This window comes from Saccostrea cucullata, unplaced genomic scaffold (genome assembly GCF_032062105.1).
Source record: "Saccostrea cucullata isolate Sc308-1 unplaced genomic scaffold, CSIRO_AGI_Scuc_v1 ctg457, whole genome shotgun sequence".
Classification (NCBI taxonomy): Eukaryota; Metazoa; Mollusca; class Bivalvia; order Ostreida; family Ostreidae; genus Saccostrea; species Saccostrea cuccullata.
In genome coordinates this window covers 371,634-398,248 of record NW_026933724.1, presented here as the reverse complement: position 1 = coordinate 398,248, position 26,615 = coordinate 371,634, and the positions used below count along the sequence as shown (strand labels likewise).

Genomic DNA, 26,615 nt, shown 5'->3' with positions numbered 1-26,615 from the left:
TTTTAAGTAGATAAATGATCTTATTGAAAAAAAGTATCTGTGCAGCAATGCTTTCAAAATGTCATCATTTTTTGGACTTTGTAGAATAAGTTCTATTCTTCATTGACTTTGCGATAGTCACTGCAGAAAATGTTTTTTTCTTGATACACTTTTCTGGACATTTTGACCCAAAAGCATCAATCATTTGAAGATGCAGTATATTGTTAAAAATTTAACATCCTGATAGATAGTGTTTGTGCTCCACTCTCACTGAAAAATTTGGGTGTATCCACCAGTCTGTCATCTCTCAATGTGAAACACTTCATTTTTGGATGTTATTTCAAAAAGCTTTTGAGCTTTTGCAATGAATTTTATATAATAACTCCTTATGGCGTAAAAAAAAAAAATTCTAATGAATTGTAAAAAGGTCAAAGATTAACATTAATGCTTTCTATTTGAATGTTTGAAAAAATAAAGCTTTTGACCTTTTTCAATGAAACTATATCACAACACCCTATAAGATTTTGAGATGAAAAGGTCAGAGGTCAAGGACAGAAATCCCACAGGTGCTAGTGGACATGCTGTTTTAGGAGATATTGTGGGATTTTTACGAACTGCAGAGTCAATCCGATAGCATGGACTGAGACAGAAATATATGTAGAGACAGTGTGGACCAACATTTTAGGTGAAAATGATATAAATACATGTTTTTAAACCCAGAATGACTAGTGGGGGTACAACATAAACAAACCGGAGTGGTGGGGGAGGGGTCCAGTCCACAAGTACCTGTGAGAAATCCATGATGCATTTTGTCTGCTTAGTAAGTATTTAAGTTCCTGTACCATAACTAAGTCTGAGATTTTACATAGGAATAACATATATCACAAACTCCCTTTAACATAGATTTAAGGCCCTAAGACTTATTTTAAGTCAATGTATATTGCAAAAGAATGATACTTTGTTTCTTTTTAAGCTTTTTAAATGAAGCATATCATAGCTCCTAGTAACTTAAAAATAGCATCTGTAATATTCTGGTCCTATAAGGTCAAAGATGTTCTGGTCCAAAGGTCAAGGATATTCATACAAAGCCCCCCAAAAATTGTATCTTGGTGATTTCTTTTGAATTAGTTTCTTTAGTTTTTTTTTCAAGTTTTTTCTTTGAAAGTTTATACAATATTCAATGTATTACTGTTTAAATCTCAAAAAATCTTGGCTAAGTCTCCTCTTTCTTTTAATGTGCATGAAGAAGTTTATTGTTGCCCAAATCTGGAAAGTTTTGTTTATTTAAATTAGATAATAAATGTTGAATTAAGGGACTCCGATCCTCAGCCAGGAAGGACAACTCTTTATTTTATAATTTAATTCAAAAAGTCTCAAAATGAAGCTTGAAAATTATATCTTTTCATGCAATAATTTTCATTATATGCCTCTTAATGTGCTTCAAGGTTCTTTGAAGTTCTCAGAAAGGTCTAATTAAAAGTTGAAATTTTTACCCTGTAAAAGCATTTTAGAAATACATATGTGAAGAAATTGATGTTCATTTTAATCTAACCATAAATACCAATGTTTATAAACATGATATGAAATTAGAAGTGATTTATGGAGCTTTGCAATGACAGGAGAATCTTTATACTTTGCATTGTAAAATGATCGAAGTAAATAAAAGAAATTAATGTACATTATATGGATAAAAATTGTGGAATTTCTTCATCACCCATTCTCAATATAAGGGCTCAAATAATGTCGCCTCATTTTCATTTAAAAGAAATACCACTGATGTAATTTTTAAATCAACATTATAAATAGTCATATAACAATGAATAAGAATTCATATAATTATCGATCTGAAAGGGTATTTAAGGAGTTCCAAATTCAAATATAGTAGCCTATTTGAAATGTACGTTACTGTCGCCGAGGCAAATATTATTCTGAATCCCCTCTGTGTAATATATAGTTTTGATTCTTAAGTAAAAATTTTCTGATAAGTTAAACCTTGTATCATATATATTTCTTTTCATAACAATAAATACATTTTCTTTGTGATAATAAATAATTTTTATTGTGCAATGTCCCTGTCGCTTAATTTTATTTCAACCACATTAAAAGCAAACACAAAGATTATACACCTGATAGTTTTGTTCTCCTTTACTAATTGATGGGCTAAATTTGAGATTTCAATAGATTAATTACTCCTACTTAGATAATGTAACATGAAATTGAACAATTTGAGCAACTTTTTTAAATATGTTTACGGAATGAAAGACATTTTCAATCGTAGAGATAAGAAAGAAATGTACGTTACCTATATTTTTCCATTAAGAATATATATTAAGAAGAAAATATGAGACGACTCTGAATAAGCAACCCTTTGTACCCTGTAAACTGGCAAAGACGATTTGATTAACACAATTAAAAATTATTTTTTACATGAAAAGTTATCATTTGAAATGTACGTTACTGAAATGTACGTTACCATGAAATTCAAATTAAGTGAATCTCGCACGAATTTTCATGTATTCTCATACTTTCACACAGTCGAATGTGTACACAAAGGAAAGTTTCAAAGGTTGGAGGTCGGCTAAATCCCAAAATTAATGAAAAGAAACGTTTCTGCTGAGGAAAAAAAATATATTAAGGTCAATTATATGTAAAATAATTTTGATACCTGGTATATATATTTCTGAATACGAAACCTGTATGATGCATTTCTTATGATATGCAAGTTCAAATAGTATCAATATATTGCGTGTCTAACGTATGCTTGTGGAAGAGAATTGATTTTTATATTTGAAATGTACGTTACGTATGGTAACGTACATTTCACGTATTTCTAACTGACATTTTTTTTAAATTTAGTCAATGAATTGCGTTTACACGAGCGAAACAAAATTATCGTTACAATCCATTTGACAACTGGCCACATAAATCCATCTAAATGCACCCCCAATCCTCGTAAATATTTTAGACTGTTACCACATGCTAGAAAATTTATTTCTAAGTGTCTTAAATTCATCTTTGGCAACCTTATTGCAGTTTGTTTACTTTTAATATGCGACTTTTCGTCAATATTATAATTTAATTGTTGTTGATAATTTAAACAAGGTATGCATAGGCTTATAATTGGTAAAAAAAGAAACAAAAAATTGAAAAAAAGAAACAAATAGGCCTAAACCCAGAACACAAGACGGTCACGTACCTTTCAAATACTGAAAGGCACACAATACTCAGTTTTGTTTGAATCATTGCATTTTGGGTTATATTTTTCCAGATCTGCTGAAAAGCACGTATGTTTGTGTTTTGAAAAACGATGTTGCAACATATTGAATGAAATTGTTAACATACTGTCAATGGATATATTCGGAATAGATTTATGTTCAGTTTCCATGGCCAAACACGAGCATATGTTAGATCATAGCAAAATACGTCTGACTCTTATATTTTTTTGTCTGTACCCTTGCACACAGGTAGAAGTAACTAGGCTACGACCGGTGTCAATTTCAGCGAAACAGCACAAAAGAATGGTAATGAACTGAGGTGGAGGGGACTCTCCAATAATATGTGAAATGAACGTTACCGAAGTGACGTGACATTCATGTAGTTAATGACAAATAACCTCGTTTGTTACATTATGATTTCTTATATTACTGCCTTAAAACGCTTCATTGAAATGAATTTTATGTCAATAATTGCTTTTTTTTTCAAAATTTTCTTATTACTAATTTACATATTACAAGCTTGAAATGTACGTTACCTACTCATATTCTGAGGCAATCGTATCTTCATAATGGTGTTTGCGACATATAACACAATGTGATTACATAGAGAATCTTTTTTTTAATAAACTGAATCAAAACAATGAATTTTTAGATGAATTTTAAGCTTTTTATTAAACAGAAATATATCTTGAAATGTACGTTACATTTACGTAGTTTTCTAAATCGGCATGGATATATGTTAAAAAAGATAGTAACTACAAAATAGAATTTTTCTACATGTACATGTTAGGTTCCAGTATCTATAAAAAATGACAAGATTCCAAACTGATCGCTCTAAACAAAACAGAGAGAAGAATTTAAAGCATATCTTTAAAAAAATGTTTTTATACATCTGGATCCAAAAGTAACCTTTGTTTTTTGAAAGGAAAAATCAAACGCACGTTCGTTTGCCGAGAAAATATGTTGCTGACAGAGTTGGTAGGATGTGCTGGTGTTAAGATGAGCTATTCCAATTGTGATTTTAATGACTACATTTTTTTTTACATATCTTTTTGGACATTGAAGAAAGAGTAACGTACATTTCAAGCTACATTTCTGAATAAAATCACCCTCTGCTTTATCGTCTTGTCATTATTCAATGTATTATAATTTGATGAAAAAAAATCTGGAAACAAAATCTTCATATACCTTCTTTCAAAGGTAATTGATAGAAAAATTTTTTTCTTGAACTTCATTTTTTTAAAAATCAGAGAGGCATTTGTGCCCTTATATTGAGAATGGGTGTCATACTGGATACCTATGATTTTCATTTTTAAAATGTGTTAATTGATCAAATTTAAATTGGAAAATGCATAGCAGATGTTTTTTATTTGCAATTCCTGAAAATATATTTGAGTTTTACTAATTTTTTCTATATAATATGATTAACTTGAATGATGAAGTCTGAAGAATTATAATGGGTAAAAACGCGTTACTTTGAAAATTCAGAGACAATTTTTGTGAGCATTTTCAATTAGTCAATGCTTGATTTTAAGAACCTGAGGATCGGAGTACCTTAATTTAAAAATATGGTTTGCAAGTTTTTTCTCTATGTATGTAGTACTGTATTATAAACTTTGCAGTACTATATTTTTTTTATTAGATTTAAGTCTTTTGCAACTATTGTAGGTTTAGAAATTATCATGATGACAAAGGTAAATTCTTTAATTTCTACTACAGTAACTATAAATGGCTTAGAAAAAGTTTCTTTTCATAAAAAACCATTTATACGTAAACCAAATTCCTGTAAAACAAAATCTTGTCAGTTCTTTTATACTGATTTTTTAAACTGTTATCAAATTATCTAATAATTAAAAAATGATTTTAATATGATTAGTTGAAAATTTGGCACTTGATCTTGTCTTGAAAAAGATCCATGTACTGCATGTTTGTACCTACCTGAAGACCTGTATAGATATTGGAGACTTAATTATTCTAGATAATTCTATAGATATCTATTGATACCTACTCTGATCTTAAATAACTGACAGCTCTTCACCTTAAATTTAAACCCTCATATATAGCAGTCTGGAAATGTAAGATTAAAAACCTGATTATTTAGGAAGTTTAATTATCAATGTATCTGTTAAAAAAAAGTCATATAACTTTAAAGACACAGATCTAAAAGTGAATCAGTAGATTTATATGTGTTTGCCCAAATGGTTTCACAATCAACGTATTAACATATTTTTATCTATTAACAATATACCATACAACATTTGATAAAAAATGAAAGATAATTTTTGAACATTTTTAAATAATGTACATATACATATATATTTTCCACTCAAGAGAAACACCATGTTTACTATTTTCAAGAAATAATAAATTTGAAATTATGTAACGGTTAATGTACTCTTCTCAAAAATTTTCTTTATGTTCTTTCCTTGGGAGAGGCACGGGAAGGAGAATTTAGAACATAACAAATTCTGTTTTCAATGTAATTTGCAACACTTCTTTCCTGGAAAGTAATGGAGTACTCAAACAAAAGAATGACATCACAGGTGGATTTTACTGTACAATTAAATGCTTTTAGACAAAAAAAAAAAAAAAAATCCTTGTTTTGCTTTGAAAAAAATTCCAAAATCAAACATAAAGGTTTTAGCTGTTTTTTTAAATTTGTATTTTGAAGAGATATTACCATATGAAGCATCAATAGGCAATAGCTGATCTTTAATTACAATTAGCTGGGGGGGATTAAAATTATATGTTGCATATGTCATAAAGAAACTTGTTCTTGCATCCAAAAATATATGTCTGTTAATATATGAATAATGAACAGTCTGTGGATTATATTTATGGAATTATCTACAAGATGTGAATATTTCAACACACTGTGATATCACTTTATGTTTCACTACAGTTTGCAAAACTGATGTCTGTCTGCCCACTGTTTTTCCTTCTTATACTTGGTACATGAGTAGTTCCACTATTAGCACAGCTTATTGTTGATATGGCACTGTCAACTCTGCAAGGTTTGTTCGGGCATAGTGTTTGTTCTTTGTTTTTTCTTCCAGAGAAAGCAGAAATAGGTCTTTTTAGTTTTGAATCAACTAATTTAGATTCTTCACTTCCCAAAAAATCTTTTGGAGATGAAATGACCCAAGTCTTCACTCTCTCCAGCTGCCTATGTTGTTCCCACATTATTTTGACCTCTTCAAAACGTTTGTTCACTTCTTTAAGTTGGCACTCGGAATTTCGTAGTTTTGCCTGAAGATCCTGGTTATTTTTTGTTAGGTTTTTTATTTTTTCCTCAAACTCGATTATCTGCATTTGCAGGTTGTTTTCGGCATCCTGTAATTTGCGTTGGTAAAACTCGGACATCCTTTTCTGTTGTTCACACCCTGATTCTTTTTCTTGTAAGTCCAATTGTAGCTGCTTGACCATTGTAGAAAGTGGATCTGCTAGCTCTGCAAGGCATGTCACACTTTGTGCAGTAGGTACAAGTTTTTGAGTCTCAATGATAAAATGTTCCAGTTGGCTGAGGGTTTCTTTTGCAGCAGCAACAGAGTCGGTACCAGAGAAATGAGAACCTTGTACAAGTTGGTGGATTTGTCTTATCAGATTGTCCTGCTCCTGTGAACACTTACTGACCTGCTGTTCCTTTGCTCGTCTTGCAATAGTTGTTTTCATAAAAATAGGCTGGCGATTTTTCCTTTTATCGACAGGGCCTAGCTTGGAATTGCTTCGTTTTGGTGGTTCTGGCATATTTTTTTTTTTATACAAAATGTCCTTGAATATTCTTAAAAGAAAAAATGACCATTCATGAATTCACATTTTGCGTTCACAAATTTCTTTGTCATTATCCATAAATCTGTGTTAGTGGTTAATGTGGTAAATCCGGTTGCTTTATGTGGTGTTTCAATTCATGCACAACTCCAATATCTGTTCACTAGACCTTTAACTGTGTTAAATAGATAAAAAATGTTCCCACATTAATTAATTATTCATCAGTGATGCCTTTTGAGATAGCTATCTCGTTTAAAACAGGTGTTTTCCACCTGTGTATTGCAATGCTCCATAAATATGTGGAATGATTGTCAACAGTTTTTTTTCAATGTCAACAGAGAAAAAAAAATTTTTAAGATAAAAATATCGTAAACTATCCCTCTTCGACTATCAATTTTCAAAAGGTTTTTTTTTTATTAGATAAAAAGAAATCAAAACAAAAATTCTATCTTTAAATTTCAGCACATGAACTGTTGGCAAAACTTATTTCTGAACAGTCTGTGTTAGCAGATGACAGTCTTCCACAGTCTCTAACAAAATCTTGTTCATTCCCTGAAGACATACATTTTCTGCAATCATGTTGACCTGCATTTAAATCGCAAATTAAAGGATTGTTCTCAAGCCTTTTTTTCAGCGTCTCATTTTCATGATGCAAGTCTTTGTTTTCTAACACCAGTTGTCTGTGCTTTGATTTAAGTTTCTTTCTGTCTGTTGCTGTTGCTTGTAATTCCTGGTTCAGTTTCTTATTGTTGGTAGCCAGTTTTATAGTTTTATTTTCTAACCTGTGAAGGCTGCTCAGACTTGTGGAACATTCCTCTTGTAGTTCATTTTTCTCTCTTTCTAACAACATTTGCCTTGTATTTAGATTTTCAATTTCTTCTTTTAGTTTTTTATTTTCTGCTAGGTAAAATGTGATGGCATTCCTATGACTTTTGCTTTCCTGGTCAGTGCAGGTTTTCAGATTTTCAATGTAATGGCTTAAGTCATCGGAATTGTCTTTCAGCTTCTGCTTTTCTTCTTGCATTTCTTTCAGTTTTCTTGTCAGTTTTAATTTGCTTTTTCCTTTCACTGAAATAAACTCAGAAATCGTAAAATCAACTTTGTCAAAGAAACTCTCTGCATTCTTTGCCCCTGGAATTTCCTGATTCAGTCTGGTCTCGAGTTCTTTGCCACGATCTATTGCATGCCCCATCTTGTTTAGAAGAGTATCATTTGACTTTCCCAGCAGAAGGTCATGTAATTGGGTGCTGAATGTTTTGTGTATAGGACCGTATTCTTCAGTGCTGCCATTTTCTTGGTTTCTACTCCTGTGGAGCTGTTTGTGTCCAGTAGATTCTCTGCCAGGAGGCATTCCTCCTTTAACTTTATTTGCTTTCCCTTTTGGTGACTTTTTGATTTTTGGCTTTTGTATCTTGTTAGTGGTTGTATGTTTTGTAGCCTCCATTTATTAGTTATGAACCAATCTGGTGGTTGAAGGAATAGAAATTTTATTATTATGTAACAATATATCTAAGATTTTTTTTGATAAAATGAAAAAAAAAATTAAAAAGGAAAAAAAGATCAATTATTTTAGTTTTTGATGAAAAAAAGTATACATACCCAATGTAGGTATTCTCTGTTATGAAGTGATTGTTGAGAATAATTTTTCACCATGCACACTTTCTGTTCCAAACATTGGCATTAGACTGTGTCATTTTTAGGCTTGCAAAGCAATAAATTTCATTTTCTAGTCATTTTCTTAATTAAGGCACTTCATTTGTAACAAATAATTGCTGGAAATGAAATCATGTTGATCTACATTGTTGTTTAATTGGGCCATAGTCTTAGCCTGTCTAAAGGTGTACCTAACTTTTATTGTAAAGAAAGGGAGATTGTGAAATGCCTTTGAAGGAGTATCTCTTTTGTCAGTAATTAAAAATGTATACATGTATTTATGTAAGTTTCTTATTTGTCAGCGATAATTAAGGTGAGGCATTAACTATACACTTTCTCATCTAAAACATTCATGCAACGTTATAAATTCAATGACAAGTTCATTGTTTAAAATTACTTAAATTTTTTTAAATTGAATTCTAAAATTTTCAACTAATTTTGAATTTATCAATGCATTGGTTACAAAGAAAAACTTGTGTAGTGTTGAATGTTTTTGAACATAGTAAACAAGATCTCCCAAGTTCTGAAAGAGTACTGTTAGCAAAGCTTAACTCTGACATATCGCTGATCTCTTGTTCTATATTCCTGAAGTTAGGTACTGTAGAAATCCCACTGTTGGCAAAACTTACAGAAGAAACACATGTGTCTGAATCACTCCTGGTAGATTTCCCTGAGGTTTCTCTTGAAAAGTTTCCTGTAGGAGAGGATGGGCACTCCGAAACTGAGGAGGTGGATTTTGGTCTTTTACTTTGTTTCGATTCTTTTTGGTTCTTTGACCCAATTTCACTTACATTCACTGAAGATATAAATTTCTGCAATTTTTCCTTACACTCTTCTTCTTCCCTTCTAATTAGCTCCTGTAGCTTGTTATTGTTCTCTGTTAGTCCTTTATTTTCCACTTTCAGGTGGCTTATCTCTTTAACCAATCCTTGTATTTCCTCATCTTTTGCCAGTATCTGAATTTCATGCTTGTTTTGGAGTTCTTTGATTTGTTTTCCTTTGTATTCCATTAACCTCTCATTTGCTCTACAGTTGGCAACCCAATTTTTAATATCACTTTTTTGCTTCTGATATTCCTTCAAAAGAAGTCCTATTATGCCTCCAAAATAATTCTGATCAGGCAGGTCTTTTACCCACGGTACTTCTTTAAGTATATCAGCTTGCAACTGTTCAAGTTTTTTCAGTGTATTTTGACAGTTGAGGAAAGCATTATCACTCATGGCAGTTGAACCCAGAAGGAACTGACACAGCTGGTCCACTACCAGTTTTTGGTTGTCTGGCTGTGGTTTGGTGGCCACACCTTTAGTTTTTCTGGGAGACACAGGATTTCGTGATTGTAGCGGAGTTGGTCTAGATCTCCCCATCGGGAAGCTCTGCAGCCTCAACACAGTTCTGTTTGTACGCCCTGCCATTCCTGATCAAGAAAATACTTTAAAGTCTGTTTATTTTTTTTCTTTTTATTTTTCACTACATGCAATCAAACATAAAAATTTGAATGTTATATATATATAATTTCCGCTACCTTATAAAATGATAACATTCATAAGTACAATTCTATATATTAAAATTAAAGTTTGAATTATTTAAAAGTTACCTGCTAATTCTAAGAGGCAGTAGCTTTGTATCAATGGTTAGGCTTGCTGTATTTGTAAACCTTAGGTAAAACTGATGAAAAATTCAACATTTTATGATGGGAGTGTTTTCTTATTTTTTTTAGGCAGCATGAGAGAAGGTCTAAGTATTAAACTGTTTGCTGACATTGGGGATCGACAGATTGACACTCTGTTTGCTTAATTGATCCATACACGATATAGATAACTCACTAATTTTCTCGTCCTACGTCTGAATAAATACAAGATTTGTTTCATCACTACTTCTTTTGTCAAATTAATTTGCCAAGGTATTTTTAAATATCATTTAAATATCCTAACTTGGAGATATGTGAATGAGATGCAAATAGAGGTGTCCTGTGTAAGGTAGAAATATTGTTTTATTTTATTTGCAGACATGCAGGTTCTTGGTATTGATTTGTCATTTGTTATGTTCTGTCGGTTTTCACACTGCATGGGGTGTCATTTATCATCTCATTTTTTACTTCAGAAAATTTTATGGGTTTTGTGATGTAAATAATCTCCATGTGTTAAAAAAAAAGCACCATCTACAGTCAAAACGCATTATCTCCAGCCTATTGGGACACAGAAAAAAAAAAACTTCCAAACGACTCAAATGACTTGATTCAAGTAATTTTGGTTCAAGTACATAAGTAAAGGTGGTTGGGACTTTTTCTCTCTCTCTCTCTCTCCATTTTATGTTTGATATTCATGATATCAAAAGTTGTTCACAATTTTATAGTCACTGGAAAGATATCCATCCCAACAAAGATCACTTTTTTTACAATGTTCTTTTTTTTTTTTTTACAATCTTTCTCTTTAAAAAGTAGAATTAATTTTTAGCTCTACTGGTCCGAGACCAGAAGATCTTATTTCATAGTATAGTGTCTATCATCCATCTGCCTGTATGTTTGTAAAAAATTTTTCAAAATGCTACCCCATCCTACAAATTTATTCTGATTTTAATATAACTTGGTCACAAGTTATATAACTCTGTTTATTGGTTTATATATTTCAATGAATGGTGTTGCCAACTAAAAAATTAAATTTCTGTGAAGTACATTTACCAAGTTACTTCTACAGTTTGGGTCTGATTTCAATATAACTTGGCACACAAGTTAACAACACTAAAATTTATATTTGTTTCTACAGCTTTTTGATTTCAATGAATGATATTGCCATGGTTACTAAAAATAAAATTTCTGTCATTTTTTTTTCAAAATCCTACTTCTCCAACAGTTTTGATCTTATTTCAATATAAATTTGCACACAAGTAGACAACACCAAGATTCATAATTGTTTATTTCGGTTTTAGAATTTGATGAATGGAGTTACCATGGTTACAAAAACGAAGTTGCCATGGTTACAAAAATAGAAATGTGTTTAAATTTTTTCATAAGTCTACTCTTCCTACAAAAAGAAACTGAAATATGGATTATTATAATGATTCCATTTATTGCAGTTGCAGTCCAAGTGTTGCTTTTCTCTTCCTTTGTTATCAGTACAAACTGTGGAGCTACAGTCTTGTCATAGACTTCTGGTTTAATTTAAGAAAATATATGAAGTAATGAATTATTTTGAACACTCTCAGAGATAATGATATTGAACAGATATAAAAGTGTACTTTGAACATTTATGATTATAAAAATAATTGACAGACAGATGATACACCTTTTATTGTGGATTGATTGAATATTTCATCATTGAATTAAGAGGTATTAACATGGTCATGTTGTTTATGATAAAGTAAATTGAATGTTTAGAAAATGTGCACACTTGTGTGAAGAGGGTTTGTGGGCTCAAGCAAACAAAATTTGACGATTCCTGAAATAAAATTTCTTTACAGTTGTTTACTGTTGCCATAGGTACACCACCTTGCAGTCCGTTGCTGATTGCAGTACTTATACATACATTGGCAATTCTTGTTTTGTACAGAAACCAATAATTTTTTTTTTTCAAGTATAATATCAATTGTATGATCATTTAAAAGAATTTGATATGCCTTTTCAGGCCAAGATTATGATATAGAAACTAGCTTTGGCAATAAGTGGACCACATATTTTGCTTCCCCTATGCTGTTGATCTGTTGACCTCCATGATAAAGTAATTCTTTAAATAGATGCAACTTCTAGATTTCTTTACAAGTAAAGTAAAACATACGTCATCACGGAAATACTTTAAGAGGGGTGATTATCTTACATTGCATTATTTATTTGAAAAAAGATTTGACAAGCAATATTTGGACATCTATTATCAACAGTTTTATTGAATTTTAACACTTGAGTATTTGTGGCAGTAAGTAAATACAGACTTTGTAATCGAGATCAAAATCATTACATCCAGGTGTCACAACTTGTTGAAATTCAATACATTGATGGTCTGCTTGATTTTATATCAGTCCTTAAGAAGTCTACTTATCATCACTTCCTATTTCACCTCGGCACTTCATCTGAGTGGGAACTGTTTGCGAAGCTGACATCAGAGAGTTCTGAGCGTGGCCTAGCGGCGGCCGAGACTCTACCCTGACTCTCTAGGGTAGAACTTAGTCCACTGTTGGCACAACTGATCAGGGAGTGTTCACTATCATCCCTCCGCAGTTTGTGTAATGCTGATGGAGTAAACGATCCAGACAATCGCCTCCTGTATATTTCACCTCTCTCCTTCAATACCTGAGTGTAATCCTCTATTAACACATCAGACTCATCTTCATATTCAGAAAGCTTTAATTTTAGGTGATGAATTTGATCCCTAAGCCCATCATTTTCAGTGTAACAAGTTTCTAGTTCAGATGATAAATTATGGACTTTTTCTTCCAAGTCTTTGATTTTCTCCTCAGAATGATTTGATTCTTTTACAATTGATTTGTTCTTATTTTTTAATTCTATGTTTCGAACGTTCATCATATCGGCTTCGGTCTGGAGTTTCCTGTTTTTGTTTTCCAGGTGTTTGTTTTTATGATTAACTTTCTCGATGTCTTTATGGTACCCCTGACACTTCTTTTCTAGGGCTTTATTTCTTTGTTCTAACTCCAGAATTTTGTCTTTCAGACTCTGATTGTCCGTGGTAAGCTCTGAATTCTTTTCCTCCAATGACGATAATGAGAATTCATATTTATTGACCTTGTCCTGCAGACCTGCCTGCTTTTCAGTATGTATTTTTATGGCATTTTGATGACTTAACCTTGTTTGCATGAATTTACTTTCCAACTCCATTATTGTATCTTCCAATTCCTTATTTTTGTCAGCTACTTGCTTTTTCTCCACCTTCAGTTTCTCAATTTCGTTCTGAAATGTTCTGGCTCTGTTGGTGTGGAACTTCACTAGTTCTTTTTCACTTCTTAAATTAGACTCACATTTATGTAGCATTTGCTTGATTTGAGAAATTTCCTGCAAGAGATGTCCTATGTCCTCAAGAAAACTCGATTTCTTACTTGACGTGTCGAGAACAGACCCAATGTCCTTGGTCAAGGTCTGTATAGCACTCAGTGACCTTCGCGTTAAGTCTGTCGGACTCTCTGTTAAACTAGGCCGGCCCAGTAGAAGTTCTGTGAGCTGACTGTTCATTTGACACAGAATCTTTTTGGCTTCACTATGATTCCTCTCTATTTTTAAAACTTTTTTGGTTGAGCTTGTTTTTGGTTTTGTGCCCTTGGCTGTTTCTCCTTGATTTTTGGCCTGGTCCGAATGTTTCTTGGTTAAATCTAGGGATGTTCTAGATTGTTCCAATGATTTCTTTGTTGAATTCTCAGAAGTTTTCCCCTTCTCTGTGACTTTCCTGCTGGAATCTGTTGGGTGTGGATCCTGATCATTTTCACTCTTTGTAGCCTCTCCTTTGCTGGCAATCTCCTTGTCACTGGGACTTGACTTGGAGTTTTTGCCTCTCTTTGTCTGGTTCTGTGCCATTCAGAGTGTTTGGTCAAATTCTGTATTTAATCTGTATAAGTTAGAACAAAATCAGTAGATAGAGACTACAGAAATTGATAATTATGCAAAAATGAAATATTTTCGTTGACATATTATAAATCCTTGGCACTAAATTTCTCAACAAATATTTACTATTACTTATGAAATAAATACTACTGTCATGTAAATCCATGCATATAATTTTTTTTCATGCCTATAAAGAGTTCATATAATGAGGAACGCTAAGCAGCAAGAGGAGAATTATTTTTTTTAGCTTAGCCTGATCATTTTACAAGTAATTTTGTGGGTATGAATAAAATATCCTTAGAATATCTATGCATTGCAGATTTCTCAGTATCTTATTTAGCACCATTAATCCCTTGATTCTAAATTTTGGAGACTTTATAAAAACACTAGCTTAAACTTTCAAAATTACATAATTCAAAGATAAATTGGCTTACCTTCTAAAATTAGAAGTTAGCATATCCAATATTAAGGTATTTGGTCCAAAAATTGTTTAATGTTTACTTGCTTTCCAGGATAGTTAGTCCTCATTTATTGTCCACTTTAAAAAAAAAAATAAACATCCAATTTTCCAGCCTATAAGTATGATTCTGTTATCGGGTTTAGAAATCTTATAGGTGTCCTAGGAGATCAATGTCACATTTTCTGTTCGCTAGACAGACAGAGAGATTGTACGATGTAACCATTGCACGTCTCCACAAATTTACTATAGAACACGGCACCGCTGTCGTGTAGTCCACTCAATGGAAAAACCTGAACAGACAGTATTAATTTTTCTGTATAATATCCAGTTGTCATCATTTAAAATTGAATATTTAAACACCAATCCTTTCTCATTTCAAGATTTATAAAGATAGGCAGTCCAATTGAAGAGATTTAAAACTGCAATTGAACATACCTTGTTAATGCAATATCTGTAGAAGAGATGCATTAAGGCACCTACCAGGTACTTCTATAGGAAAATTTAAAAACCCTTAAAATGGTTTTATTTTATTGTTTGATACTGCTAATATTGACTATTGAATCATTTCAAAAGAAGAGCATTGGATAATTCTTTCTTGTCAATGCATAGAAACTATAATTGTCAGTGTCAGATTTTTACAAAACTTGCTATAACTTAATAAGAAGAAACTCTTATAAATTTTTTTTTTCGAAGAATCTCGATCTGGTTGCGTAAGATGCAATTTATTAGAAATACCTATTCTGTAATTTGACACCAAAGATATGTTTAGCAAAATATCTAGGTGTATCAATTACATCAGATATGAAATGGAACCATCATATATCCACTATCTGCAAGAAAGCTAACAATAAATATAATAACCATTAGCTTTCTAAAACGTAACTTGAACATAAGAAATGCAAACATCAAAGAGAAAGCCTACAAGTCACTCGTAAGACCTGCCCTAGAGTATGCTTGTACTACCTGGGACCCATACATGAAAGATGATATATATATAAGATTGAGATGGTCCAATGCAGGACAGCCATGTATGTTACTAACTGATACCACAACACCTCGTCGGTCACAGATATGCTGGACACCCTGCATTGGGAAACACTGGAGGAGTGTAGAAAGAGGGCCAGGTTAATCCTTCTATATAAGATCCACAAGGTACTAGTCAGAATTGAAACATCAGGCAAACTAGTGCCACCATCAAGACTCAGCTGTAACATGGGAGGGCATTCTTTGCACATACCATCCAGTGACACCCAAGTTCATATGGGATCCTTCTACCCCAGGACCATCAGGGACTGGAATGCTCTGCCCACTGACATAGCAACATTTAAGAGACTTAATGTTTTCAGAGCCTGCTTACTTGATTGGGGGGGGGGGGGGGCAAAAAATGCTATATTCCACTTATAGTTCTTTATATAGCAGCAAACACCACTTAATGGTTAAAATTTATACAGCTGCTGCCATACTGATTAAAATACAGACAGCTTCAACGATCTTTTGTGTCGAAGGACACAAATAAAATCACTGAATGTCCAGAACATTTTTAGCTCACCTGAGCCGAAGGCTCAAGTGAGCTTTTCTGATCACATTGTGTCCGTTGTCCGTCCGTCCGTCTGTCCGTCCGTAAACTTTTCACATTTTCCACTTCTTCTCAAGAACTACTGGGCCAATTTTGACCAAACTTGGTACAAAGCATGCTTATATAAAGGGAAATTTAAATTGTTAAAATGAAGGGCCAAATCCCTTCACAAGGGGAGATAATCAAGAAAAGACAAAAATAGGGTTGGGTCATTAAAAAATCTTCTTCTCAAGAACCACTGGGCCAGAAAAGCTGAAACGTATGTGGAAGCAACCTGGGGTAGTGTAGATTTTAAATTGTTAAAATCATGACCCCCGGGGATTGGGCGGGGCCACAATGGGGAATCAAAGTTTTACATAGAAAAATATTGGAAAAATCTTTAAAAATCTTCTCAAGACCCACTGGGCCAGAAAAGCTGAAACTTAAGTGAAAGCATCCTGGGGTAGTGTAGATTCTAAATTGTTCAAATCATGACCCCCGGGGATTGGGCGGGGCCACAATGGGGAATCAAAGTTTTACATAGAAATATATAGGAAAAATCTTTGAAAATCTTCTTCTTAATAACCACTGGGCCAGAAAAGCTGAAACTTATGTGAAAGCATCTTTGGGTAGTGTAGATTCTAAATTGTTCAAATCATGACCCCTGGGGATTGGGCGGGGCCACAATGGGGAATTAAAGTTTTACATAGAAATATATAGGAAAAATCTTTGAAAATCTTCTTCTTAATAACCACTGGGCCAGAAAAGCTGAAACTTATGTGAAAGCATCCTGGGGTAGTGTAGATTCAAAATTGTTAAAATCATGACCCCCGGGGATTGGGCGGGGCCACAATGGGGAATCAAAGTTTTACATAGAAATATATAGGAAAAATATTTGAAAATCTTCTTCTCAAGAACCACTGGGCCAGAAAAGCTGAAACTTATGTGAAAGCATCCTTGAGAGGTGTATATAGATTCAAAATTGTTCAAATCATGACCCCCGGGGGTAGGACGGGGCCACAATGGGGAATCAAAGTTTTACATAGAAATATATAGGAAAAATCTTTGAAAATCTACTGGGCCAGAAAAGCTGAAACTTATGTGGAAGCATCCTGGGGTAGTGTAGATTTCAAATTGTCTAAATTATGATTAGTGGGGTAGGGTGGGGTCACAATATGTATTACAAGGGGGAAATCTAGTAAAGAACAGAATTGTCAAAGCTTCTCATGTGAGCGATGTGGCCCATGGGCCTCTTGTTGATAATTAGCACAAAGGTTAAGATCTAGTTGATGGCAACTCTGAAATTTTTTTCATGTTTTCTGGCAAACAGTGCACTTATTAAATAGCATAGATTTACCTCTTAGATGTAAGAAATATTCTGAATATTGGCAAAATGAATCTTTTTTTATAAGTAGGTCAAAGGTCAATTTTATGGATCATGAGGTTGATGAACAGTGTAATTACAAATGCCAGAGTACCAAGCAATACATATTCAAACTAGAGGTACTATGAGCAATGAGCTCACTAAATGATACCCCCCCCCCCCCCCATATGAATATAATGGCAGTGTCCATGTTTTGCTCTGGAAAATCAAAAATATATGTCAGATCAAAAAGTAAAATAGGAGGTGCACAATGGCAATATGTAATTAAGAATCTGTGAAAGTTTCATTAAATTTCCTTCAGTAGTATGAGAGGAGTTGTGGATAAGAGATGGGTACCCCAAAGCGTAACAGACGGACGGACGGACGGAATATAAATATAAAATCTGTACATTTTGTGGTTTCCAAGTACTGTGAAATCACTAATTTTCGTGGGTGTTAATTTTCATGGTTTTCTAGGTATGAAGAGACCCACAAATTTAAGTCCACCATGAAATGTAATTTTTCACATAATATTACTATTCAACAATTCTTCATCCGCAAAATTAACAGGGGTTCAAAAATCCTCAAGTCCGACGTCCTGGACTAACAAATTCCGGATCCGGACTCGGCATTTAGAATTCGCCAAAGTCCTGGGACTTGGCTATGTTTCTTGTTTATCTTTTTTTATAAGTTAAAAAATGATCGTAATGCTAAAAATAAAGCAAATTCTCAAATGTATTAAGTAAAAATGTGGGTTTGTGAGCGTTAAAATACCCATAAAACATTACGAACGTTTCGAAAATACAATCCGTCTTTTTATTTTCCATTGCGATTAGACTCTTGCTTTTACGCAATTCCTCATGTTTCCTCCTATATGACAAACGGCAATGAGTTTGTTAAATTTCGGTTTTAGCTGTGACTTACAGCACATTCCAATTTCTATTTATTGTAACATGGTTTATTCAGTCGTGAGTATTTGTAAAAGTTATTGTAATGTATATTCTATCAGTCTGGTATTGTGTTGAAATACTCATGTATGACTATATGACAGTTTATGGAGGACAAATAAAACCTATATTAATAGTCTTTATTCATTCAATGCAACAAATGAAAATAAATTATAAGTTACATAAATTTAATGATGTATAGGTAAATATGGACTCTGAAATTTCTTTCTCGGACTTGCCTAAAATTTACTCCTCAAGTCCTGGACTTGACCATGACAAAAAAAGTTTTGAACCCCTGAATTAAATCCCCAAGAACCCATATTTTTTCCTCAAACCATGAAAATTTACCCCACAAAAATATGTGAATTTACAGTATATTAAATAAATGATACCCCCCGCCTCCATATAGTTATAATGGCAAAGTCCATGTTTTGCTGTGGCCGGGAAACCCAAAATATGTGTCGGATCAAAAAGTAAAATAGGAGGTGCACTATGGCAATATGTAATAAAGATTCTGTGAAAGTTTCATCAAATTTCATTTAGTGGTATGAGAGGAGTTGCGGATAAGAGATGGGTACCCCAAAGCGTAACAGACGGACGGACAGACGTACAGACGGACGGAATTAACAATTACTATATACCCTCCCGCTTTTCAAGCGGGGGGTATAATGAAATTGACTCAGAGGGTATGTGGCGACATTTATTGATTGACACTCCAGTAGACAGTTTTTATAGAAGATAAAGCATTTCCAGTTACAACCATGTAATAAATGATCTGGTCGTGTGATTTTAGATAAATTATATAGATGGTTTATAGAAGTGTTCTTGTTTATACTGAAATCAGGAAAAACTTCATGAAAATGTATAATTTTGAAAACTCTTTGATGACTGTGTTTATATTAAGCTAATACTGGCTACTCTGAGTATATACTGCTAGACAGTGCTAGCTACTCTGAGTATGTACTGTTAGCAAATGACAATGAACTGCTCTCTCTTGACCAGAGTCCAGGCCCGCTGTACTCGGACTGATTAGCAAAGCTGAAGTAGGAGCTGGAGGATGAAATCTCTGTATTACTGCGGAGGTAGTGGTGTCGGGAACTGGATCTACAAAACATTTCTGTCGTGGATTGTAGATTATCAACCTGAAGATCCCTATGTTGGACTGAAGGTCTGAGTAAGATACTGGCTACAGGGTCTGAATGGTCTCGTCCAGATATTTCAGTTTCAGTTAATTTTACTGATGATCTGGGTGTGGACTGTGATGAATCACATAAGAAATCGTGCCTGGGGGAGGGAGGACCAGAATCTGGTAGTTCTGATTTGATTAATGTCTCACTATCACTTTTAGTGGGCTTTCTTACTACAAAGTTCCTAGATGGAGTTTCTTCTGAATGACATCTATCTAGATTTTTCATTTTGGAAGATATACTATTTTGACCAATTTCCTTTTCAAATTCAGTCACATCTTTTGACTCTAAGGAAAAGACAGGTTCCAGGATTTCTGTTCTGCATTCCTGGCAGTAGGATTTTTGTGGTTTAATGGCTGCTTCCTCTAGCTGTTCCTGTAGTCTATTTAATTTTTGAAATAGTTCAGTTTTCTCTCCTTTAAGCTTTGTAATTGTATCATCCAGTCTTTGATTTTCCACATCTTTCTGATCTATTTGATTTTTAAATTTGGCTTGTTCTTTTTTATAGTACTCTGAATTTTCTTCTATTCGCTCCTCTTGGTCCATGACTCTCTTTGAAAGGTCTGCCTTTTCCACCAGCAATCCTTCTATCCTAGAGCTTTTGGCATCATATCCTTCCAACAGTCTTCTGAAAACTTCTACAAAACAGAGGCCTTCTTCCTTTGTACAGCCTAAGACCTGTTCAGCCTGGCTGTATAGATCTTCCAGTTGTCTCAAACAAGAGTCGGTGTCTTTGACTTTGTTGTCAGTCATGTTTGGTCTTCCTATTATTAACTGATTCAGCTTCTGACTGGATGCTATGGTTTGATTTGGCTTCTTGTTCGGTCGCCTTCTGACTGTGGAACTGTTTAGACTGGACTTGAGCATGGTAGACTGTCTCTCTAACTTGTCATGTGACACAGAAGTATGATTAACTCTCTCATTATCCTCTAGCCTCAATTTAGCATCTCTTTCCGTCACCCTGCCAGCTCTTGTTTCTCTTCGTGGAGAGGTGAATGGTAAGGTTCTCTGCTTGCCAGCCATTTTAAAATCATTCATTTCTGAAAACAGAGACCAAAAGATTCAACTCTATAAAGTAGTCTATCATTGCAAACAGCACTGATGTTTTTAACGTGTGGCAAAAAAAGTGTTCCAGAATGCAACTTCTTTTTATGGACAAACATCATTTAAAGAAGTAATTAAAATTTCATGATTTCTAATGAATAGAGACATACAGGAAATGGTTCTAGAGAATTTCTGGTAGAAAAAAAAAATATGTAATACAGTATAGCTTTAATATGTACTCAATATTTTAGTATTTTTGTACTGTGAATGGTTTCTCCTCAAAATTAAAATACATGTCTGTCGGTCCACCATCAGTTTCCTTTTATTTTCTTCGCAGAGTTTGCACATATTGAAATGAAATTTGGTATACAGATTAATATCTAAGTCAAATTCTGTTTTGTGTACGATCAGGCCATATTGGACAGAGTTATGCTCCTTGGACTCAGAAAATTCCCAATTATTTGCAGATTTTTTTCATTTTCTTTGCAGCAGTTGCACATACTGTAATGAAATTCAGTATACAGATTTTTCATAAAAATATCTAGTACGTAAAATTCTGTTTTGGGTACGATCAAGCCATTTTTGACAGAGTTATGTCCCTTGGACTTAGAAAACTTTCAATTATTTGGGGGAGGGGGGCATAAGTGTCTTATAAACATCTCTTGTTCCTTACTGAATTAATTTGAGGTCAATAATAATAGTTATATGTTAAATGATAGAAATTTCTTATTAAAATAGTCTTTAAAATTTTGATGGTAATTTAATTGCTACAGATCAGGTTTCAAGAGAAATATTCATCTACCTACCTACCTACCGAAAGGTCCAAATGATGAACATTCCGTTCATTCATTTGGACCTTTTGGTAGGTAGGTAGGTAGGTAGAATTCTCACAAAATACTAAAGTATTGAGTACATATTAAAGCTATATTGTCTTGGCAGAAACACATACAGGCTAATATTCAATACTTTTCGAAAAAATTAATTCAACCCATGTAGATCAATGATAATTTTTAATTCAAAAATGACTGGTCATCTGTAACCTTGATGTAATACTTACAGCATAAATGATATAATTAAAATATGATTAATGTAACAAATTAAGGTTCTGTCAATATAAAAGTTAGAAATATGACATTTTTTATACATTTATAACTATTTAGTCAGATTAATACTTAAATTTTGATAAGTAATGGTGCATTATTAAAGTACAAGTATTCTTAAATACCTGAGAAGTAAAGAGAAGGTTTCCAGTTTCACATTTATGTGGTGTACATGATGTGTTGAGGATTTTGGCAGTATGCACCTCTTATCTTAATCCTACAGGAGTATTCTGAGCATTTAAGGCTATACAAATATAAACTACTCGTATGTTCCCTGAAAAAGCTTTTTTTTTTTGTTATTTATAACAGCCTTATTTAGGGTATGTTATAAACAATGGGTGTTTAAAGTAACAAAAAATGAAGAACTTTAATTATCTAGTTGCTTTGTTGTAGATCACATATGCAGGGCACACAATGATGTTTAATTCAGAAAATAGTCTCATCGACTGGGTGCATAGAAACTTAAAATTACGGTCAAGGATGATAATGAGATATTGTCCATAAAGTGCATGAATATCAGATATTTAAAAGTATTAAGATGACTTAATATTCAGTTCAGGTACCAATTAAAATTCTAGTCTGTTGATGAAATTCTAATCGGTTGATCTTTTTTTTAAAACCAGTATATATGTACTTAAACATTTTGATGAGAACTATTCGACTGCATCAAAGATTTTTGACCTTGGCATATTGCTTAAGAAATAAAGTCCGCAATTTCGTGAATGTTGTTGAATAACCTACGAGGTTGAGAAATGTTTTTTGAAAGATAAAAGCCGAGGCTTTTATATTTCAAACAACGTTTCTCAACCTCAGAGGTTATTCTACAACATTCATGAAAACGCGGACTTTATTTCTATTCTACTAAGATGCTCTAGAATATGGCTGATTGTTTCTCTATAGAGAGATGAATTAGGTCACCTTGCTGCAATAAAGCTGTTCCATTTAGCACCAGAGTGTAAATTTGTTTGCTTACCTATGAATAGAATGTAGATGATTTGTGCTTTTGCTGCATTAAAATTAGCCTTTTATTAATTATAAATCTGTTTTTAGCTTTGATAGATTAATCTTTTTGAATATATAATAAAATCAATCTCTTTTTATACCACCAACATCACAGGGTTTAAATATGGAGTAGGGAGGTCGGTGAAACAGCCCCGCTTAGCTTTAGAAACCTACACTGTTTAGATTTCATTCTGAAGTCAAATGTACATTTCAACTGCACAGCTTTGATACATGTTTCTGATCTGATAATTTTTTGATGACGTTTGTGATTTATTTGAGAATAATTCCATGGCAGTTCTTTAATCTTGGCCATAATCATAGTAGAATATCATTTAATTTGTGTAATCTCAATTTCAAGGAAGCTATGCAAGAAATTTTCTTCCAAGGGCATATACTGTAAATCAACTTTTATTGGCGACAACTTTATTTGGCGATTTAACTGGGATGAACAAGTTCGCGATGGTTAATTTTCATGACCAAGCCTTTTTAGCTCACCTGAGCCGAAGGCTCAAGTGAGCTTTTCTGATCAAAATTTGTCCGTTGTCTGTCGTTGTAGCCATTGTCGTTGTTGTCGTCGTCGTCGTAAACTTTTCACATTTTCATCTTCTTCTCAAGAACCACTTGGCCAATTTCAACCAAACTTGCCACAAGTATCCTTGGGTGTCAAGGGGATTCAAATTTGTTCAAATGAAGGGCCACACCCTTTTCCAAGGGGAGATAATCATGAATTAGAGAAAAATTAATGGCATTTTTAAAAAATCTTCTTCTCAAGAACCACTGGGCCAGGAAAGATGAAACTTATGTGGAATCATCCTCAGGTAGTGTAGATTCAAGTTTGTTCAAATCATGACCCTCGGGGATAGGGTGGGGCCAAAATGGCCGATCAAAGTTTTACATAGGAATATATAGGAAAAATCTTGAAAAATCTTCTTCTCAGACCTGTTTACTCTTACGATTTCGCCGTATTTTTTACGGATTTTTAGTCTAAAATACGTCTCACGTTTTGCCATTATGAAAATACGGAAATCAGAAATAAGTTAGTTTGGAATTTAAGAGTTAGTTTTCGTTATGATCTGATGTAGATTTACTCTATTTATCGCTAAATAAGAGAAAGATTTCAAACACATAAGCGATGTCAGGTTGCCAAAACGCTGTGGTATTCTTAAATGACAAAGACCTTGTTGTTAAACCATGTTTTTGTAATCAGAAAAGCAGTTTTTCTCATTTAATATATGTAAAATTGATGGAAAATGAAATCTTACTGGCAAATGCCAAATCTCACGGACAAATCTAAAGAAAAATACTGAGAGACAACGTTATGGGTAAACAAGTCTGTCTTCTGAAGAACCACTGGGCCAGGAGAGATGAAACTCATGTGGAATCATCCTTAGCTAGTGTAGATTCAAATTTGTTCAAATCATGACCCCCGGGGGGTAGGGTGAGGCCAAAACAGCTGATCAAAGTTTTACGTAGGAATATATAGGAAAAATCTTTATAAATCTTCTGAAGAACCACTGGGCCAGGAAAGATGAAACTCATGTGGGATCATCCTCAGGTAGTATAGATTCAAGTTTGTTTAAATTATTACCCCTGGGGGTAGGGTGGGGCCAAAATGGCCGATCGAAGTTTTAAATAGGAATATATAGGAAAAATCTTTAAAAACCTTCTGAAGAACCACTGGGCCAGGAAAGATGAAACTCTTGTGGAATCATCCTCAGGTAGTGTAGATTCTAGTTTGTTCAAACCATGACCCCCTGGGCCTCTTGTTGGATCTGTTGTTAATAGACACATACACTTTAAGGACCGGTTCGTGGCGAGGAAAAATCGCGATGACGAGGCTCTCGCGAACTTCGCGAAAATTTCTCGCACGCGAATAAAAGTTGGTTTACAGTATTAATACATATCAGTAAGAACTGATAAACTGTGTACACTTTTTTTACCTTGACTTTCCTTATGACCTTTGACTGTACTATTTGTTGTATTTTTAAGATTAATCCCCGTTTCAAAGTATTCAAGTTAATTTCACAAAACTTTATAAACTATTAATACAAGTGGAGACTTTTTTATTCATAAACTCTAATTTTAAACAAAGGAGCAAGATTTATTTTCTTCATATTACATCCATTTTCATTCCTTCATGTGGCATTTCATCATGTGGACATATTTTTTAAATTATGTAGGCAAAACTTTGTCACTCTAGTTTGAGTGTAGTTCTTCCCCTTTGATTATTCACACCACTCCAACCATTGAGACCTGTGGGCCTTTTGTCTGAGAGTATTACATTTGAAACTTGAACTTTCCCAAGCAACAAGTCCTTTGGTGACCAAACGTGTGAATGGTGCATTAGCCTGGGATGCATTCTAACAGAGTTGCTTGAGATGCTGATCGATCTGACCTTTATTTTCCAGATAAAGGACCAGGTGAAAGGTTTTGGAGCAGCTTCATTCCTTTCAATACCTGAATACCAGGAACAAACTTGCATGGAGGCCCATACCATGCATTTCTTGTCACAAGACCTTTCTTTGGGTACCAACACATTTGACAATTTGTCAATTTGACCTTTAGTTAGTTCCACTTTTTTTGAAATTTTGCTAATTTTTATTGTTACAGACATGCAACTTAAATACACATCAGGTGACATCCCAGTTTAAAGAGTTGGATCCTGAATCAAAGATTCAAGTGTAACTGGAATGTGTAAATCTGCACTGACTCAAATGTTCACATTGTAAAACATTATTTTACAGGTGTATTCTTGTGACAAGACCTTGCCTTTGGTCTAACCAGTTTTAACATTTTGACCTTGGAGTTTGACCTCCTTTGACTTTATCCTTGGCCATAACTTTGAAAAGTTTTCATAATTCACAGTGTATTTCTTGTGAATAGACCTTAGGTACCAACAATTTTAAATGTTTTGAACTTCACCTTGGAGTTTGACCAAAATTTGAAAAAACTTTAATAACTTTGACTAAATTTTTGAACAATTGGTGTTAAGGATTCTATATTATACGTTTTTTTTCCCTTGTGACAAGGCTGTCCATGCGATAACAGCAATTTCAACCCTTTGACCTTGACCTACTTAAGAAAAACTTTAAAAGACTTGACAATAAGTTTTGAGAGTTGATGCATGGGCTTAAAATCCTTAATATTTTACAGGACTAGTGTATTCATTGTGACAAGACCTTTCCCTGAATACTGACATTTTTGATATCTTGACCTTGGAGTTTGACATACATTTGAGAGGCTTATACCTTCACCATAAGCTGCAATATGGGGGTATCTGTGTTTCACAAACTTCTTCTGTCTTACTTATAAACATCACTCAACAAAGTGAGCATTGTAATCTTTAATTATATGTTTATACAAAGATTATATATTGTACAGTATATGTATAAACAGTGCATCAAATTCTTGTTTTTCAAAAATCTTCATATGATAAAAAAAAATAGTTACATTTTAGAAACAATCAGATAACAAAACAAAACAAAAACGACAATATGAACGACACAATTATGGTATCACAGCTGATAAATGTTTGCAAAAATATTCATAAAATTACTATTTTAATAGAATTGCACATCTCTGACAGATTGTAGGTATAAAAAAAGCTGTTATACTTGGTCAAAAGTTTGGGGATGTTTGTTGCATCACATAATTACTGCCCTGATGACTTAGTTGTAAGTTCTCCACCGTGTTTATCTGTAGGTGGATGGATCTCTCTGTATAAGTTAGTACAGGGTCATCTGATGAGAGGGACAGGAAGTCTGATCTGGTACTCAGGGGAACAACTTTAGGGAAACTTTTTT

At 33.5% G+C, this 26,615-nt stretch overlaps 3 protein-coding genes across 3 annotated transcripts in view; 1 reads left to right on the top strand and 2 right to left on the bottom strand.

Moving 5' to 3' along the window:
* The window catches only part of LOC134239164 (uncharacterized), a 164,465-nt gene that overhangs the window by 35,253 nt on the left and 102,597 nt on the right, over nucleotides 1-26,615 (top strand). The window lies entirely within an intron of this gene.
* On the bottom strand, nucleotides 11,911-15,076 carry LOC134239122 (golgin subfamily A member 6-like protein 22). Its single transcript, XM_062721283.1, has 2 exons — nucleotides 14,589-15,076; nucleotides 11,911-14,158 (listed from the first exon to the last, which is right to left on the bottom strand). Exon 2 carries the CDS (start codon nucleotides 14,125-14,127, stop codon nucleotides 12,658-12,660), a length of 1,470 nt encoding a protein of 489 aa, XP_062577267.1. The 5' UTR covers nucleotides 14,128-14,158; nucleotides 14,589-15,076; the 3' UTR covers nucleotides 11,911-12,657.
* On the bottom strand, nucleotides 19,178-20,713 carry LOC134239148 (uncharacterized). Its single transcript, XM_062721309.1, has one exon. It carries the CDS (start codon nucleotides 20,702-20,704, stop codon nucleotides 19,427-19,429), a length of 1,278 nt encoding a protein of 425 aa, XP_062577293.1. The 5' UTR covers nucleotides 20,705-20,713; the 3' UTR covers nucleotides 19,178-19,426.

Bases quoted from the DNA above. Each gene is read 5' to 3' on its own strand.
- LOC134239122 (XM_062721283.1), bottom strand. From the start codon at position 14,127: ATGGCACAGAACCAGACAAAGAGAGGCAAAAACTCCAAGTCAAGTCCC.
- LOC134239148 (XM_062721309.1), bottom strand. From the start codon at position 20,704: ATGAATGATTTTAAAATGGCTGGCAAGCAGAGAACCTTACCATTCACC.